Genomic DNA, 17,205 nt, shown 5'->3' with positions numbered 1-17,205 from the left:
AGAGGGGTATTTCACAGGGTATTTCACATGCTGGCACCAGCTGTTTCTCCCCTCTGCCCCCAACCGTGTCCCTCCTCCCAGAACCCCTAACCGTCTCCTGCCTGCCCTCACCACCCGCTTCCCGCACCGCGGGGCAGCACTGCAGCTGTGCTGCCTTCCCCTTCTGCAGCCCTGCTTTTCCCCCATGCCCTGGCACTCATTGCTCAGCATCTGGCACTGCACTGGTTTCTTGTTGGGTCACTGGTGATAGTGGTAGAGGGGTTGGTGCAGCCCAGGATGGCTTTTGAAACTGGGAGTGGGGTAGCCTTGAGGTACGAGGACAAGACAGCCCAACTGGGCCCTAGCACAATGTGGCAGTGGTGCCTGGCATGGGGGCGAGGGCAGAATGGACCACGACGGTGGTGCCAGCAGCATCAATAGGGCTGGCAGTGGGTACCCCCTTGCCCAGCAGTGCCCCTCCTTTCTGCAGAGGGTCCTGCCACCTTGTCACCCACGGGGACTGTGCCAGGCACCCGCAGCCCAGCAGCATCTGCAGCCGTGCCCAGAGGCAGGGTAAGAGCAGGGCCCGTGACACTGACCCCGATCGCCCACCCCATGGGTGCCCCAGGCTTTTGCAGCACCCTGAGGGGACAGCATGCACAGTTTCTCCTCCTTCCCAGGAGCAGCCAGGCCCAGCCCTGGCCCCAGTCAGGGAGTGGCAGCTGACCCTCCACTGTCCCCATGTCCCCTGGTCTCGCCAGTCCTGTATGCCACCTGCTATAGATTGTGATACAATATACAGTATTTTCAATAGGGGAAAAATTGGGGGGAGGGAGATAAGCTCTATTTTCAGATTTTTCAGACCGTATTTTTTTTAACGGCATACTGGAGACTGGCTGGTCTTGGGGTGGGGTGGATGGCATGGGTGGGCAGCCCCCACCCATAGTGCCCCTGCTCACTTGCTGGGCCTGCTCTACCTTCCTGGTTGGGTGCTGGGGGATGAGCCAGCTTGGGGTTGGCTGTTTGCCACCAGGGAGGGGTTGATGTCACCTTGGGGTCCCCAGTTGTCACCTTGGGGGTGGCACCCACAGTGCACTCCTGGGTGGGCATGGTGCCCTGCTCTGTGCCCTGGCCAGGGCTTTGTCCTTGCCCCATGCCTGCCCCAGTGCACTGGGCTCTGTGGGGGCACCAGCATTCCAGGTACAGACTTCAACCCCCCAAGCCTTCCCATCTGCAGAACTGCCCCCATCTGCTGCCGTGCCACCGGCCCTGTGCCCCGTGGATTTTGATGGTGAATTGAGATGCTTTTGTGCTCGCAGCCTGGTGTGCCCACACAGCCTGGGTGGCCGCAGTGGCCTCCCTGCCCTGGGCTTGGGGCCACTCAGGCAAAAACCCTGCTGGGGGCACCCCAAGGGTGGCAGTGAGGTGGGAGCAGGAGGACATCGCCCTGGGGCAGGGACGGCCACTGCCTTAACACTATTTGCTTTGTTGAGTTTGGCCCTGCTTCTTGCTTCACCTCCCTCTGCACGTCCTTGGCCACCAGCCGCGGGCACAGCACCAGTGCCACGCACGGCCCTGGGCATGGGGCACCCCAAGGGATGGGGACGCATTGGTGGAGCCTGTACATTGCTAGCAAAAGAAACTGAAAAAAATGAAATGTGAAAATAACGATCATTTTAAATAAAAAATAATAACTGGAGCCAGCGAGGCTGTGTGGGTGCTGGTGTGTAGGAGTGCCAAGGCTGGGTGCGTGGGAAGGGACTGGGCTGGGCGAGGGCTGAGGAGGGGGTTCATGGTGCCCTGAGGTGGGGAAGCAGGAGGATGCATGGGCAAAAGGAGCTGGGTGCAACACAGGGCTGTACCCAGCGTTGGCTTCTTCCAGAGGGGGTGGTGGGGCTGGAGGGGTGGTGAAGCCCCGCAGGGCGTAGCAAGACCTGGCAATGCTGCCAGCCGCCCTTGCCGGACCTCAGCTGGCAGCAGTGGCTGGGGCCCCACAGCAGGGCGTCCCCGCAGCCGTGGGGCCAGGCGTGGGTGGGAGCGGGTGCACCCCAGGGAGGAATGTGGGGCTGGGAGGGGCCACAGCTCTAGCACTGGCACCCACGCCACAGCCACCACTCTGCCGGCAGCCGCCACCCAGCATGGCTGAGAAACCTCAAATCCAGCTCTTCGTCAAGGTGAGGGGGGTCATGGGGGCTGGGGTGCCCTCAGGCCAGGGGGCACCTCTGGCTGCCACCTTGGCATTGCTGGGCTGGGGTGGTCCCTGCCCCACCGCAGGGCCCAGATGTGGGGCCCTGGGCAGGCAGTGGGCAGCTTGGGGCTCTTCTCCAGGGCACAGTGTGCTGCTGCCTGCCCTGCAGGCACAGGGGGGGCTGTGGGTGCTCAGCCTGGGGTGCCCCCAAACCTGGACACCCTGCCCAGCAGCCCGGCCACCACAGCATCTGCCAGGCCCTTCCCAGGCACCAGCCGGCCATGGCAGTTTGTCCGGCTGCACAGGGCCCGCCTGGGATCATGCCTCGGGGTGGCAGGGTCACCAGCATTGCCACCGCCTCCTACCCTGCCGCACTGGGCTGTCCCCTGCTGCAGCCACCCCACTGCCCAGTGCCTCCATCACCATTGCTGCCCCCCAGTCCCCTGTGGGTGCCAGGGCCAGCACCCGCCCTGCCACGCAGGCTGCTGGGGTGGCGCAGGGAGGGCCCAGGAGCAGGCAGGGGACAGGGGCTGGCTCCTTGCCTGGTGTAGCAAGTGCCATGGGCCACCAGCGCTGCTCACCAGCCTGTGACCAACCCAGGCTTGGCCAGGGTGGGGCAACGTGCACCCTGCCCCCCTCCCCCAGTGCTTTTTTTGGGGGGGAGGGGTGGCTGGCACTGCCCCCACTGTGACCATGGGCGAAGGGGCAGCTGAGCTCTCCCTCTGCCCACAGGCAAGCGAGGACGGGGAGAGTGTGGGCCACTGCCCCTTCTGCCAGCGGCTCTTCATGGTGCTGCTGCTCAAAGGGGTGCCCTTCACCCTCACCACCGTGGATGTGAAGAGGTGAGTGGCTGCCCCACTCCCAAGGGGCTGCCAGCCCCGGGGCCAGGGCAAAGGGTGGGATGGGAGCTGTGCCCTGGCCCACTGATAGAGGTGGTGGGTGCCCGCACCTTGGGAAAGGATGTGACGGGTGGGGCACTGCAGGATGCACGGGGCCTGAGGGAGGGCATTTTCCCAGGTAGGGCTGCCATTGAGGGGAGGCAGGAGCAGCCTGGGGGGACCACCTCGGCCCTTTGTCCAGGACATGCATGTGTATTCACACAGACACGCACACATGCAGCGCCCTGCAGAGCCCTGGGCACTGCCGGCCATCAGTGTCTGTCTCCGTCTCCACAGAGCGCTGGATGTGCTGAAGGACTTCGCGCCAGGTGCCCAGCTGCCTGTTTTGCTCTACAATGATGAGCCCAAGACCGACACCGTCACCATTGAGGACTTCCTGGAGGATAAGCTGGGGCCCCCCAAGTCAGTGGTTGGCGTCTGCCCCACGAGGGGCCAAGGGGCCAAAGAGGGACAGGAGAGGCTGGGGGAGAGATGGGCATGGGCAGGCAGCATATGACCCCGCCAGCCCCTATCTCCTTCCTCAGCCACGCCCACGTCCCTGCAGGTTCCCCAGCCTGATCCCACGGTACAGAGAGTCAAGCCTGGCCGGGAATGACATCTTCCACAAGTTCTCCACCTTCATCAAGAACCCAGTGCCTGCCCAGGATGAGGGTGAGGAGCTGGGCTGGGAGTGGGGGCACCCCATGCAACCTCTCAGGTGCCACTATTGCAAAGCCAGGCCAGGTCACTCTGAGCCTTTCCAGCCCTCCCCTGCCCCAGGCCACAGCTGGGTCTCCCCAGGCGGTTCAGTGGGGCTGTGCCAGGGCTCTCTTGGGAGGGCTGGGGCTGGTGCCAGCTGAGGCAAAGCGGGGAGAGCACAGGCAGGCCCTGCCTGGCCACAGAGATGGGCTGGCAGGAGGCCACGGCAGAGTCGCGGGGCCCTGTGCCTGCAGTGGGGCCATGCCTGGACCCAGCAACACTGCCACCCTCCCGCAGCACTGCAGCGGAGCCTCCTGCGGGCCCTGCTGAAGCTGGACGAGTACCTGACTGCCCCGCTGGAGTACGAGCTGGCCCATGACCCCCATCTCCGGGCCTCCCGGCGCCGCTTTCTCGACGGGGACCAGCTCACATTAGCCGACTGCAACCTACTGCCCAAGCTCAACATCGTTCAGGTGAGTGGGGGCACGCTGGGGCCTGCCCTTCCCCTTGCCCTGGCTTCTAGATGGCACTAGCCTGATGCTCTCACCTTCCCCTGGGTGCCTGCAGCAACCCCCTGCTCCTTTGCCAACAGCTGTATCCTGGTACCTCCTCCCCATGCCCCCTGCCCAGCACGGTGTCTTCCCACAGATGTCACTCCCCTCCACACCCACTGCCAGGTGCCATCCCTGATCTTGTGCAGTGCCAGGGATGTCCCCCTGCCACCTTTCCTAGCTGGCTCCTGGCCCTGAATACCACCACCTGGCCGTGAGGCCCTCCTTGGCACACTGCAGGCACACAGGGCTGGGAAAGGGCTCACCGTATTTCTGCAGGTCGTGTGCCAGCATTACCGCCGCTTTGGGATCCCCAAGGACCTGCGGGGTGTGTGGCGCTACCTCAACAGCGCCAGCGAAACCAAGGAGTTCAAATACACCTGCCCCAACAGCGAGGAGATCATACAAGCCTATCGCTCCGTGGTCCGGTCGCCGCAGTGAGCCGGACACAGACCCAGGTGGGGCAGGGCCAGCTTCAGGCAGCAGGCCAGTGCTCACCTCGGTCCTGCCATGACTGCCACATGCCTGCACACACTCGGGAGGGCAGAGAGCATGAGATGAGCCCCTGGCACACATATACCCTGCTGGCACCCCTGCCCGAGGTGCTGGTAGCAATCTGCATTCCACTGAGCCTGCAAATGCGTTCTCACCTCTTGTGCCACCCTCCCTGCCTGGCCAGGATCCCCTCGACCTGCCCTGCAGTCCCCCAAGCATCAGGACAGATGCAAGGGGGCCAACAGCCTTGGGCGCCCTCTGTACCGTAGGTGGGCAATGCTGAGGGCAAGGGCAGGAGGTGGGGAGGAAAAGCTGCCCAGCGCAGAGGGCTGCAGGGCACAGAGAGGGCAGCACACTGCAGCGGGCATCCCTGCACAACATGCCACCCGCCAGGCCAGCAATCTGAGGCAGGGCTGTGCCAGGTACCGCAGGACGCCCCTGAGGAGCTGCACCGGTGAGGGGAAGCAGCACAGCCCTGCAGAGCCCTGGGCTCAGAGCCAGGGGGGTGGCACAGGTGGTGGAGACAGCCCAGACCCCAGCACCCTGGGTGAGGGGAGTGGAGGGCACCGTCCCCCCAGAACCTGCCATTAGGAAGCTCTCAGGAGCAGATTTGGGAGCGGGATGGGGTGGAATCTGGGCAAGTCTAAGGCATGTATCAGAGCTCCCAGAAAGCAATAAAGGCTTTGCAAGTGAGACAAGCCTGAGTCTGGAATGACTAGCCCCAGCATTTCTCCTCCCTCACAGGACTTCACACTGGCCTCCCAGTCCTCTCCCAGTGCCTAGCAGGGGCTGGACCCATTCTCCCAGCTCTCCAGGGGGCTGGGGAAGCTCACACAGCAGCCCCCTGGCACAAAGGTATCAGGAAAGAGAACTCCTCTGAGCACCTGACCCTCCAGGTTCAGCTGAAATTAGCCACAGAGTTCCTGAGCAAGGGAAAGGCACAATGGACTGACACATCTGTGCTGTCCCAGTCCCCATAGACCGACTGGCTAAAACCATCTTTACTAGCAATAAGTTAAGCACAGACAATCTTTTTGTTACACAGCAATACAAAATTCTTAAAAAAAACCCCCATCAATTCATGACAAGTGACCCCTGCCAGCAGGGAAGAGCCACAGGGAAAAAAGCCACCACTTCTGTCACCCCTTCCCCATCTGTCCCCCTCAAAGGCCCTGCCACCGCACCAGCTGAGGATCTGCTGCCCACTCAGGCCTGTCAGGCGCTGACTCCAGCCCGCTTGGTCCTACTTGTCCCATCCGCCCCCTGGGCAAAAGGGACTCAGCAGGTCCAGGGTGCAGTGAAGTTTCCTCCACACACGTGGCTGACACGACTCCGGTAGGGCTGTCATCGGGGGACGGGACAGCACAGGTCAGCAGTCCTCGAAGTCCACTCCAGATGGTGCCTTCTTGCTAGAAGGAGATGGAGGGAGGACCACAGCCCAAAACCCCACACCCTGCTCCCATATAGCCACAGGATCTCTGCGCAGCCCAGTCCCAGCACTAGGCCTGGGAGCAGCACTTACCTTTTGAAGCCAGGGTTAATGAGAGACTCCCCGGGGATCTTCCTCTTGGCCAGCAAAGCTGAGCCAGCACCCCTGGTCTTCCTTGGGCTGGGGTCTGCCTCAGTCAGGGACAAGCAGGATGGGGATTGCAAAAGGTCAGCCAGATGCTTTGGCAGCCCTGCAAACCCCTCCACGCCCAGCATGAGCCTCCAGCAGCCCAGCCAGGCTGGCCCAGCATCCATGGCAGGTGAGGAAGGGCTGAGCCTGGTCTCCTCTCCCAAAGCAGCAGGGAGACATAGACCTGTTGCGGTCTCCAGTCTGGAAGAGAAGTGAAGCCAGACCTCCTCCTGGAGGCTAGCGAGCAACCTGTGTGGCGATGCCCAGTATCCCCCCTGAGCACAGAGCATCCCGGACACCCTGAGAGCCACTGCCCTGGCCCCTTCTGTGCCGGGAAGGGCACCAGAACAGCAGGGTGGCTGACAGCAGCCACAGCCAAGGACACTCAGTGTCCCAGAGGGTACATGGACACAGGACCAGCAGCCTCCTAGGGAAGAGAAGGCAAACAAGCAGCAGAACCAGGGAGGTGCCCCCTGGCAATTGCTTACCTGGCAGGAAGAGCTGCTGGGCAGTGTTCTTCTCAGGGCTGCAGGAAGCTGCCAGTGTCTCCACCACTGCTGAGACAGCAGCCAGGGTACCTCAATGTGGCATGCAGCATCCCAGGCCTCCCCAGCAAGCTCCCTCCCCTCCACAGCCAAACTGAGCCACGTTTTCCTCCCAGCGCTCCCACCCAGGCTGCTGCTGCCCCAGGATCTTCCTAGACCCCTAAAATAGAGACCTCCGTAAGGCAACTCCCACACACAGAGATGATGGTGTGGTGCTAGCCATGGGGACAAAGCTGTGTTTCCGCACAGAGACACAAAACTGTCCTCTGGTCCCACACAGGATCTCTTCTGCCTGCGGTGGTCAGGTGCAGCCCGAACAGAAAAAAGGCAGCAGCACCTCTGCTGCCCAGCCCTGCTGCCCAGTCTGGCCCGGGGCCAGTGAGGGGAGACCACCAGGGCAACGCCATGGAGGCACAGCCCCCTGCCATTGCTGGCTGAGCCCGACCACTCGGAACCCCTTTGGGTGGGGGGAGTGGGGGATGACACCGTGAAAGGGAGCTGCCCGCCCGCCTCCTGCCTTTATCCCCTCCCAATGCCCCCCACGGACCTCCCAGGCGTCTCTCCAGGCTCCTGACGTGCCCCGCCATGCCAAACACCAGCGCCTGGACCTGGCTCCTCGCCTCCGCGACGGGCAGCTTGAAGAGCTCCAGAACCGAGCACTGGGCCTCCTCCGGCAGCCGCAGCGTGGCCTTCCCTTCACCGAGGCTCAGCGCGGCGCCCCCCCGCTCCAGGGCCTCCCTGCGCGGGCGAGCCGGGGGTGAGGGGGGCCCGAGGCCGAGGGCCGGCTCCCGGCGGCGGCGGCGGCACCCACCTGAGCTTCGCGCCGTGCTCCTCTGGCGGGCACTGCTGGGGAGGAGAGAGGACATGTCCCGAAACGGCCTGCCCCGCCACCCCGGCGCCATCCCGCCCCGCTGCCCCGGTACACACACATCCCAGCGGCGGGCAGGCACCGAGCTCCCGGGCCCAGACGTCCAGCGCGTCGGTCACACTGCGGGAGGCGGAGGCTCAGGCTGTGCCAGGGGCCGCTCGGCCCCAGCCCGGCCCCGGCCCCGCTCCCCGCCCCGCACTCACTAGACGGTGCCGCCGGGGCCGGGGCCGGGGCGGCAGTAACAGAGGTACCGGCCCGGCCCGGCCTGCAGCAGGTGGAAGGGCCCGGCCGGTTCCGCCATAACGGCAGCGCCGGAAGGGGCGGGCGAGGCCTGCGGGCCCTCCCCGGCGCCGGGACCGGCAGCCCCGCCATGGTCAACCTGGGGCTGCGGCGGGTGGAGGACAGCGTGGCCGCCAAGCACCCGGTACGTCCTGCCGGGGCCGGGGGCACCAGGGTGGGCGCTGCCGGCGACCGGCGGTGTCGGGGCTGGGGGGACCCGAGCGGGGGGGACCGGTGGCCGGGGGGCGCCGGTGCCCCGCGCTGAGTGTGTTCCCGCAGGCGCTGCAGCAGTACGCGGCCTGCCAGTCCCACGCCTTCATGAAGGGCATCGGCGCCTTCCTGGCAGGTAGGGCCTGGCCCAGCTCCCCCCGGCTGCTCCCGGGGGAGGGGGGGCGGGCGGCCCGGGTGGGTGCCGTGGCCGGTAACGGCACCGGACCGCCGGGTTTTGGCAGGCAGCGGAGCCGCCTTCGCCGTGCAGAAGCTGGTGAACAAGAAGCTGCCGTACAGCCTGCAGTGGAGCCTGCTGCTGGCTGCGGGTGAGCAAGGCCGGCCGTGCCCCTGCCTTGGCCAGCGGGCGGCATCCCGCTCTGCACGGGGCCGCGCTGCGGGCAGAGGGGCTGTTTGCCCTTCTCCTGGGGGAGTTTCTCCCCTGGCTCCTGTCTCATCCCTGCTCCCCACCGCCCTCCGGGGCTCAGGGACAGCTTGCAGGCAGCTGCAGCAGCTGGGAAGCTGGCGGGGGCTTTCCCCACCACTTCCCCTAGCAGATGCCCTTGCTGCTGGTGCTCTCAGGAGCATCTCGGTCTCTTTAGGCACAGGTTCCCTTGCCAGCTATGTGGTAACCAGAGCTGAGACGCAGAAATGCTCCGACTTCTGGATTTATCTGGAGACAGGCAAGTCCCCACAGGAGCTTGCCATGGCTGGCAGGGTGTCTCAGCCCACAGGTATGTTCACATCTCTCCCTGATGCTTTCCCTGGGCTTGTCGTGCCTGGTTCTGCCTGCTGCAACAATTTGTCATTTCTGCCTCATAATTAAGTTGGTGTCATTGCTAAAATCCCCATATAAATCCCACACTGGCACCCTCTAGCCGAGAGGTGGGAGCAGGGGCCTTGGGGTGGCAGCAGTGCCAGGGTAGCTGGAACCCCCTGCCTGGTCTCATGGCTCTTGTGTCCCTCCATGCTCTGGGCCCATCACCTGCGTTGCAGGTACCTGCGCAGGGCTGGCAGCATGTGGGGGGAGCACTCACTTCTGCCTGCTGCCCTATCTGCTTTGTGGATTCACAAAAGCCAGCGTGAAGGGCTTGCTGGAAGAGGAAGAAGAGGGTCGGGGGTAGGGGAGGCAGTAAATCCTCCACACCCCAGTTGATCCACGCAGTGGGCACAGCTGTAGTGGGTGGTTCCCAGGGCTGCCAGCTGCTTTCTTCCACTGGTACCGTGAGCTGCCATAGCTGGGCCTAGCTGAAGAGGTTTTAAATGCTTCAGCAGGGCTCTGTGGTTTTCTGCACGCTCCTAGAAAATGTGCCGGGATAGTCGGGGGTCCAGGGAGCTTGTTCTTTCTTTTGCAGAAAATCTGCCCAGTCCAGAGGACAGAGAGAGCATGGCACCACCGGTGAGGAGGAACAAGTACGGGGACATTGTGGAATAGCTGGCAGAGCACAGCGCACCGTGCTCGTGTCCTGCCTGCCCAGCTTGCCTGTGTTGCTTGCGAGTCTGGTGGGCTCTGTAGCACTGCCTGGGAGCTCAGATGAGTTGATCCTGCAGTGAAAGCTTAGTGGAGGCACCGTAGGGATTGCTGTCTCCCAGGTTGCCTCTGAACATTGCACGTGGGGGGCACAATAAAAGTTGTGAGCTGAAGGTGCTCATTGTGGACAAAGCAAAGGTGGGGCAGGAAGAGCTGGGGTGCAGGTGGTAAATGTCACCCTGAGCCAGCCTCTGCGGTAAATGTTGGAGCAGAGAGCTCCGGTCCCTCTGAGGCCGTGGCACCCACAATCCGACTGGGTGTGTGCAGTGACTGCAGGCACAGATGGGTCTGGGCTAAGCTGTGAGAGGGCAGAGCTGTTGCTGTATGCTTTCTGTTTCTTGGGCCTGACCAGTCACAGTGTCCCTGGTTCTGTAGCAGCAAGGCTTTTCTCACCTGTTGAATGGGGCTGAGATGAGCCTTGCAGCTGCATGGCCTCTGGGGGTGTCCCCTCTGCCCCCAGAAAGGGGTGCACGTGTGCACAGAGCCCCTCTACGCGGCACCCGCCTTCCTCTCAGGGCATGTCACTGGCCAGTCCTAAACTCTCTATCTGTGTCCGTAACCAGCTGGCAAGGGAATGATACTGTCTCGAATCCCACACATTCAGAGGGGCAGGTGGGAAGATTAAGAAACCTCTTTTACTTCATTTTTTCCTAATGGCAAACTCCAAGTCGTGACTAGGGCAAACCAGCTGCTCTTGGTGGATATCCAGCTCTGATTCAGCAGCAGCTGAATTTCTTAGAAGGGCCAACCCAGCCTGGGTTCTGGAAGCAAGCTGGTTTCTTAAAGCAGAGCAGCAGTATTTCAGCTTCAGTGACCAGAAATGCCTCCTTCCCTGTGGGAGGTGGAGACCGTCCCCGAGCCTCGCCGCAGGAGGGAGTCCCTGTGCTGGGGAGACAAGAGGCCCAGGGAGGAGACTGGCTTCTGGGGCTCAGAACATCATCTGAACTGGAATCACACTTGACCTGTGCAGTGAGATGGGGAGCAGCCACCAGAATAGCTAAAAGCGAAGTTGCTGCAGTGGAATGGGTGGGTTAAGCCAAGCACAGTTAGCGGGAGGCCAGCCAGTGTGGGGAGCAGAGCTCATGCTGCCTGCGAGAGAAGGAGGGCAGCGAGAAACCACAGCTCTGGCTTGAACTGCTCCTCTCCTGGGGCTTGTGGAGGAGCACAATGGGGGTGGCGAGTCAGGACTGGCCCTGCACAGCTGGGTGTGTGCTGCAGTGCCTCTGAGCTGCCAGTGACTGCACAAATTGCCAGCCCTGCGGGCCACTCTCCTGCCCTGCTTGGGTACCAGACCCAGTCCCCCAGGAGCAGAAACTCCCCACTTTTTTGCCTTGTGTGGAGGCTGTGGCCAGCAATGCAGCAGTGAATGCACGGGGCAGGGTCAGCCTGAGCACTGCCTGCTCACACTTTTGAGGTGACTGGACCTCTAGTGCTTGGGAAACCTGAACTTTGCAACCTTCTTGGCAGGTTGAAACTCTTCCACCTCCAAGTGGGCCTGAGTCTGGAGTAAGGTTTCAAGCCCACCTTGGTGTGTGTTGGAGGATTCTCCAGGCTGGTGGAGCATGCTGAGCCTGACTTGTGGCTGTCCCCCAGTAGAACCCATTAAGTGGCTCTACCCCTGCGGGACAGCCAGGTTTAATCAGCCCATTGCTGATCAAGAGCCACAGAGCCATAGGAGTGGTTACAAAGATTTATTTCTGATTATAAAAAAAAACAACAAAACCAAAACCCACAACAAACAAACATAACAAAACCTTCTGCATGTTTGTCTGTCCCTGTTCTTACTCAACGGGAAATGAAGGCGCATCCTCCCAGCTGCCTGGTGTGGGGTGATGCAGGGTTCCAATCCCCCCGCCTGCAGTGAGCCCCTCACCTACGGGGTGGCACAGCCACACACCAGGGAGCCGCAGGGACGGTTTGCACCGTTGCTGGGGGAATGGAGGAGGCTGTGGCTGTGGCAAAGGCGAGACTGGTTTAGGAACCACAGGAAGGGGGAAGGCACTGTGTTTGGCTGCTGAAGCTGGACCTGGAAGCTGTCTGCGCCCCATGTCTGGTTGTTGCTAAGGCCCTACCCAAAGGGCCTGTGCCGAGGCTGGTGGAAGTCCAGGCCAAGGTCTGGCCCTCAGGAAGGTCCATGGGGCTTGTGCATCAGCCAGGAAGACAGCATGGACTCTGGCTGGTGGCCAGAGCTCCTTGGGAGGCAGGGCTGATGCTGCAGGGACAGGCTAGAGAGGTCAGCTATAAGGACTAGTGTAATTAATACTCCCCACCCACCCCATGCATAAATCCCACTGTTGTCTGGACTTGCTGGACCAGTCCAGCCCAAGTCTGGTGGCAGAAAGATGCCCAAGATCTGAATGTCCAAATCCCAAGCCTGCTCTGGGGTCCATCCCTGAGTAGCATTGGGGAACCCTTAAGCCATTCTCCTGCAGGGTCAGGGTCCTCTTCTGTCCCCCCCTTTTCTGCAGCTTGAAAGCAAGAGGAGGGCAAAAAGGGACAGCTTTCCTTCTGGGACAGGCATCATCAGGTATTGGAGGAGGACATCTCCAAGCACTTGCTGCATCCCAAGTATTCAGGTCATGGAGACTCCAGCAGGAAGGATGGTGCTGGGTCCTGCAGACAAGGCCCACCCTGTCCCTGCCATTAGATTGCACTGGACTTGCTGCGCCGGAGCAGGCAGACAGCAGTCACCAGAGACGTCAGGGTGGTGACCACAAAGAGCAGGATGAGGATAACCCAGTAGTTGTACAGCATGCTTTTGTGGGAAGAGGGCTTCTCTGCCGGGATCATGTTGGTGAGGTTCAACATGTAGCCCAGGGCCCAGCCGATGGAGGTTTCTCCTGCCTGTGGAAACAACTTGGCATGGTCACAACCCTGGCCAAACCAGCTCCATGAGCCTCAAAGAACCATCTCTGTGTCAGTCCAATGAAGGAGAGATCGGGGGGAATCCACAGCACCCTGAGCCCTTGCTTGCCATGTGTCCAGCCAGCCCAGAGATGAAGCAGTGTCCATCCTGTGCTGAACTGGGTTCACCCGATGGGAGCAGGATCTCGTCCGCTCAGGCCAGTCCTACTCTTGCTGCCCATCTCACAGCTTGTGCAGGTGAGGGCACTTGGCAAAGGTGGGATCCTGCCGTGAGATAACTTCCCAACAAGCCTGAGCAAACAGTTGTTTGAGATGGCTCATGTCTCAAGGGCCAAGGAAAGACTGGAGGACCTGACTCTATGACCACCCTACAGTCAGCTCAGCTCATTTTGGTTTTTTGCATCTTCCAGTAGGAAGAAAGTACCATCCTGCCCCTATTCCCTCACATTGTTTCACTCTTTCTTGGTGTGGGATCATCTCTCCTGCAAGGCTTTTTGGCCTAACTCCAAACAGACATCATACCATGCGTACGTGCTCTGGTGTTACCCACCTTCTTCTGGAAGGCAATGTTGGGGAAGGAATGGTTGTCAAAGTTGTAGCCTTTGGTGGTGAGCAAATAAACGAATGTGCTGACAGCGCAGTAATCCGCCAGTCTCTTCTCCAGTTTAGGGGCTTTCTGGAGCAGCTGGGTGGGATGCACGGAGGGACAGAGAAAAGGGGTCAAGCCGGTAGGGTCCAGGCTTTGTTTCTGTGGTCTGAAGCTCTAGGTGATTGCATCAGGCTGGGCAAGGTGCTGCCCATACCCAGCTGAGCCTCTCCTTGTCCCATGTGGGAGCTGTCACCCACCCTCCCCCTACTCCATGGGCGCCAGGACACCCAGCCACCTCCACGGGCTGCTCTCAGAGCCTGGGTGATGCCCCACACAAAAGCAGCCCTCTCCTCCCTACCGTGCCCAAGGAGCCCACCTCACTCCAGCTGGTGGCACAGATGGTCTTTGCAGCATCCTTCAGGTCGCTGGGCAAGTGCACAGGTCTCCCCATCACTGTCTGGATGAAGTCCACTGTGTAGAAGAAGGCAGAGAAGGCCTGACAGAGGAAAGGAGGCAGCTGTGGGACAGGCTTGAAGCAAAACCCTCTTGCCACACACAGCTGTTTTGTGGGCACAAGGAACTGCCCTTGGAGAGCCAAGGGTCTGGTATTGCTGCTGGGGGCACCTGCCCACCCAGAAGCCAGGAGACCACCCCACTACCTGCCAGGACTTACGATGAAGCTTCCCGAAACCTCTGGCTGGAAAATGCCATCGAAGGAGCAGCGGGAGAAGGAGCAGGTGGTGAAGTCGAAGAGCTTGCTGACATGTAGAGCACAGAGGCTGCTGTTCCCGGTGCCGATCACAGTGACAGTGGTGTTGAGGGCAAGGTTGGGCCTCTCCTTCACCGTGCAGGGGCTGTCATAGACACTGCTCAGTGACAGGCTCTTGTCATAGCCGGTGGGCCAGCAGGGATGGCGGACAGTTGGTTGGTAGCTCTCAGCCTGCCAGAGAAGTGACACATGGGACTCATGAGCCATGCCATAGTCCCGGGTTCTCCAGTGCTGCGTGGCACCCGGCACTGCTGCCTGCCTGCTTCCATTTTCCTGCTGGGGAGATGTGGAGGAGCTTGGGCAGCGGGATGCAGAGCTGGTAGTTGCCACAAGTGTCTCAAAATGACTCAGGACATCTTGGCTCTGGCTGAGGAGTGCAACACCTTATGAAGAGGGTAGGAGGAAGCCCTGAGACCATGGGAGAGGGTCAGGGGGCAAAACCCAGAAGTTGGCTGGGAAAGGTGTGCAACTGGCCCTGTGGGACTGTCCTAGAGCCAGGGCTGGGGGACACCTCTGTATAAACACCAGGGTAAGGGGGCAACCATGGGGTGAGGACAGCTGGCGTCCCTGTTGAGCACATGCCGGTACCTGGAGGACCTTTGAGAGCAGCCTCTTGAGAACCTGGTCCCTTCCGTAGCAGAGGAAGCTGTGGGTGTACACTTTGTATGCCTGGCCATACAGCTTCAGCATCACCTCATTTCTGGGGTCTTCGATGGTGTCCCTGGTTTCAAAGGTGATCTGTGTGGAAGCTCCCCCAAAGTCCATGGCTCCCAGGGTCTTCTTCTGGGGCTGGATCCATTCCCCGAGCCACCCGCGCTGAACAAGGAAGACAGGAGCAGGCATAAGGATGTGATGAGCTGCAGGAGGGCCTGGCCACCACAGCCATCCCAGCTGGGTGCCACACTTCCCTGCCTACCTTGATGAAGTTCTCCAGGAGGTAGTTTGCAGTCACCCATCCGAAGACCCCTTCCTCTTCCCCCGACAAGATCTTTGACCCTCGGAAATCAAAGGGGTATGACTTCAGCGTGGCAGCCACAGCGCTGAGGACGGCATCTGAAGCCTGCATGTTCGCGATGCTGCAGGGCAGGCAAGAGGACAGGGTGGCAGAGCTGTGCCAGGGTGCTGCCAGAGGAGACCCCGCTGCCCACACAGCCCTCGAGGCCTGGCCCCTCCCCTGACCCTCCCTGACCACCTCCATAGCACATGGGCAGTAGGCAGGTGGGTTCTTGCCCGGACACCTGTAGGGATGTCCCCCCAAAACCTCCAGCTCATTTCATTCCCCATGTCTCTGCCAGAGAAGGAGGTAGGCGACAGGGATGGAGGTATGCTAGCTCCCAAGCCATACCCTGTGGCTGAGTGAGGGGGACATGACTCCCTCCTCTGTGCGGTTTTTGGGGGATCATTATTCTCACTGCGTCCCATCAGGTGGCAATGGGTGCAGGGAGACTTTCTTTCTGGCTAGCGAAAAAGACTGGGTGGGTTATCCTGGTGCTGGCCCCACGCTGGCCCCTTTTCAGGTGGGGATGTGCTGGCTGTGCCCCACAGGGCATCTCCTACTCTGGAAGGCACCTCTGCAAGGGACATGGAGCCAGGCAGCTTGGGAGGGTTAGGAGCTTTGCCTGGCAAAGGGGCAACATGGCAGTTGTCCTTTGCCATCTGCACCCCTGCCATGGGTGGCGAAGTGGCAAGGTGACATGGCAATGCTGCCCAGGCAGCATTGGAGACCAGGCAGCTGGCGTGGCCAGAGCAAGCACTCACTTGAGCAGGCGCATGCCGGCTGTGGCACCCAGGTAGAGCGGGGTGCCTGCATGCTTCTCCTTGGGCACATCTCTCAGAGCCTGGTTCAGGCAGTGCACCAGGCTTGTCCCAGCAGCTGGAGGGTTGGAGCTGTAGCTGGAGATGCCAGGACCTGCAGAGAGGAAACAGCATTGCTCCCTGCAGGTGGTAGGAAGATTCCCACCCTGCTTGGTGGGAAGATGCTCTTTGGGCAGCTTTGCCCCTCCCAGACGGTTCAAAAGACAGGGGCTGCAGGTTTCTGTGGGCATGGAGCCATCCAGAGCCCAGGCACATCTCCCTGCCCATGCTGCACCCCCCACGGGCTGACAGCCAAGGAAAGGTTGCTTAAATAAAGAGTGGAAAACCATCCCTCGCTGGGCTAGGCAGGGAGCTGAATTGTTTCCTGCCAGGAAAAGATAAACTACAGGCATGCACGGCTTCAGGCCTTGGGGTGAGATGGAGGTTTTGGGAACAGAGCTGGACCCCTTGTAACACCACAGTGTGCTGGTGAACACACAGGGAGGCAGCTGGGCATGCCAGGGGCATTCGCACCATCACAGTGATCTGCCCACAGGGGACCTGACAGACCCTGCCACCAGCCACTGGCTCCCAGGGACTGGGATGGCCCTTACCCTCCACATCGCACATGCTGTGCTCACTGACCACCCCGGTGTCATTCTCCTTGTCTGCAGGCCACTTGTAGATGAACATGGCTGTGTGGGAGGACCCGGCGTCCAGCACGATGCCATACTGCGGGGGGAAACGCAGTGGGTCAGGCCGGGGGCAGTAAATTTCCCAGCTGCCCCAGGCCATCCTGAGGGACGACACTGGGGATCAACAACCCACTGTGCCCAGCCCATCCTGCCCCAGCAGTGCCCTCCCCGGCAGCTTCAGGAGCATTGCCCACGTCTGCCTGCACCAGCCTCTGTGCAGGGCATGGCTGGGAGTGGGAGCTCTGCCCCACTGGGGACACTGGCAACCCCAGGACACTGCTGGGCACAGCACACGGACTCCGGCTTCTTGGGCATGGTGGCCCCCTTCCCTCCTTTAGCACAGACAGGGAAGCTCTCCCCCAGCCCCATACACCTGCTTGCTCCTGTCTCCCTGCAACATCCTTCCTGGGCAGCGGGCATCTGTGCTGAGCCATGCCAGGCATCCCTGGGGCCAGCAGGGGGACAATGGGGGGACACCTGGGAGTGGCCCCTCAGGGATGCAGCTCACCAAAGAAGGGCAGCCAGGCACCTCATCCCTCCTGCCCTTGTATGGCTCGGCCATTCTCCGGCTATAAATAACCCCGCTCCCTCCTGCCAAACAAGGTTACCCAGCTCCCAGGGAGGGGCCACTCAGTGCTGCCTTCAGCCCCCCCCC

The 17,205-nt window shown here is 61.4% G+C and overlaps 4 protein-coding genes across 10 annotated transcripts in view; 2 read left to right on the top strand and 2 right to left on the bottom strand.

The window, feature by feature from the left end:
• Positions 1-2,077: 2,077 nt before the first annotated feature.
• CLIC3 (chloride intracellular channel 3) lies at positions 2,078-5,459 on the top strand. The gene is made up of 6 exons (XM_014949723.1): positions 2,078-2,153; positions 2,900-3,009; positions 3,343-3,468; positions 3,611-3,717; positions 4,042-4,217; positions 4,575-5,459. Exons 1-6 carry the CDS (start codon positions 2,118-2,120, stop codon positions 4,734-4,736), a joined length of 717 nt encoding a protein of 238 aa, XP_014805209.1. The 5' UTR covers positions 2,078-2,117; the 3' UTR covers positions 4,737-5,459.
• Positions 5,460-5,750: 291 nt separating this feature from the next.
• Positions 5,751-8,142, bottom strand: LOC106892516 (chromosome unknown open reading frame, human C9orf142). Of its 7 annotated transcripts, none has more exons than XM_014949760.1 (7): positions 8,025-8,142; positions 7,881-7,941; positions 7,765-7,799; positions 7,501-7,691; positions 6,897-6,965; positions 6,313-6,406; positions 5,751-6,199 (listed from the first exon to the last, which is right to left on the bottom strand). In XM_014949760.1, exons 1-7 carry the CDS (start codon positions 8,120-8,122, stop codon positions 6,160-6,162), a joined length of 588 nt encoding a protein of 195 aa, XP_014805246.1. In that variant the 5' UTR covers positions 8,123-8,142; the 3' UTR covers positions 5,751-6,159. The 7 variants fall into 7 exon arrangements, 3 of the variants coding, with proteins under 3 accessions (XP_014805246.1, XP_014805244.1, XP_014805245.1); XM_014949758.1 differs by having other exon boundaries at positions 5,751-6,195; XM_014949759.1 differs by having other exon boundaries at positions 5,751-6,195; positions 6,897-6,962.
• Positions 7,959-9,951, top strand: TMEM141 (transmembrane protein 141). The gene is made up of 5 exons (XM_014949761.1): positions 7,959-8,245; positions 8,380-8,446; positions 8,553-8,636; positions 8,910-9,041; positions 9,663-9,951. Exons 1-5 carry the CDS (start codon positions 8,192-8,194, stop codon positions 9,740-9,742), a joined length of 417 nt encoding a protein of 138 aa, XP_014805247.1. The 5' UTR covers positions 7,959-8,191; the 3' UTR covers positions 9,743-9,951.
• Positions 9,952-11,514: 1,563 nt separating this feature from the next.
• ENTPD2 (ectonucleoside triphosphate diphosphohydrolase 2) overlaps positions 11,515-17,205 on the bottom strand; it is an 11,545-nt gene continuing 5,854 nt past the window's right edge. The window contains exons 2-9 of the mRNA XM_014949756.1: positions 16,470-16,587; positions 15,820-15,970; positions 14,978-15,137; positions 14,650-14,877; positions 13,966-14,232; positions 13,669-13,788; positions 13,254-13,388; positions 11,515-12,682 (exon numbers count right to left, since the gene is read on the bottom strand). Coding sequence (XP_014805242.1) covers positions 12,482-12,682; positions 13,254-13,388; positions 13,669-13,788; positions 13,966-14,232; positions 14,650-14,877; positions 14,978-15,137; positions 15,820-15,970; positions 16,470-16,587 — 1,380 coding nt within the window. The 3' untranslated portion in view covers positions 11,515-12,481. The remainder of the gene's footprint in view (positions 12,683-13,253; positions 13,389-13,668; positions 13,789-13,965; positions 14,233-14,649; positions 14,878-14,977; positions 15,138-15,819; positions 15,971-16,469; positions 16,588-17,205) is intronic.

Source organism: Calidris pugnax, unplaced genomic scaffold (assembly GCF_001431845.1).
Source record: "Calidris pugnax isolate Ruff unplaced genomic scaffold, ASM143184v1 scaffold192, whole genome shotgun sequence".
Taxonomy (NCBI): Eukaryota; Metazoa; Chordata; class Aves; order Charadriiformes; family Scolopacidae; genus Calidris; species Calidris pugnax.
Note: the sequence above shows the minus strand (reverse complement) of the source record. Positions and strands in the feature narration are given on the sequence as shown.

What these genes read in the sequence shown, in the direction of transcription:
- LOC106892516 (XM_014949758.1), bottom strand. Translation starts at nt 8,122, where the DNA reads ATGGCGGAACCGGCCGGGCCCTTCCACCTGCTGCAGGCCGGGCCGGGC. An exon ending in GGCCCCGGCGGCACCGTCTA is followed by an intron (nt 7,942 to 8,024) that starts GTGAGTGCGGGG and finishes CGCCTCCCGCAG; the next exon opens with TGTGACCGACGCGCTGGACG. An exon ending in ATTAACCCTGGCTTCAAAAG is followed by an intron (nt 6,196 to 6,312) that starts GTAAGTGCTGCT and finishes CCTTCTAGCAAG; the next exon opens with AAGGCACCATCTGGAGTGGA.
- CLIC3 (XM_014949723.1), top strand. Translation starts at nt 2,118, where the DNA reads ATGGCTGAGAAACCTCAAATCCAGCTCTTCGTCAAG. An exon ending in ACCACCGTGGATGTGAAGAG is followed by an intron (nt 3,010 to 3,342) that starts GTGAGTGGCTGC and finishes CCGTCTCCACAG; the next exon opens with AGCGCTGGATGTGCTGAAGG. An exon ending in CCAAGCTCAACATCGTTCAG is followed by an intron (nt 4,218 to 4,574) that starts GTGAGTGGGGGC and finishes GTATTTCTGCAG; the next exon opens with GTCGTGTGCCAGCATTACCG.
- TMEM141 (XM_014949761.1), top strand. Translation starts at nt 8,192, where the DNA reads ATGGTCAACCTGGGGCTGCGGCGGGTGGAGGACAGCGTGGCCGCCAAG. An exon ending in GCGTGGCCGCCAAGCACCCG is followed by an intron (nt 8,246 to 8,379) that starts GTACGTCCTGCC and finishes GTGTTCCCGCAG; the next exon opens with GCGCTGCAGCAGTACGCGGC. An exon ending in CATCGGCGCCTTCCTGGCAG is followed by an intron (nt 8,447 to 8,552) that starts GTAGGGCCTGGC and finishes GGGTTTTGGCAG; the next exon opens with GCAGCGGAGCCGCCTTCGCC.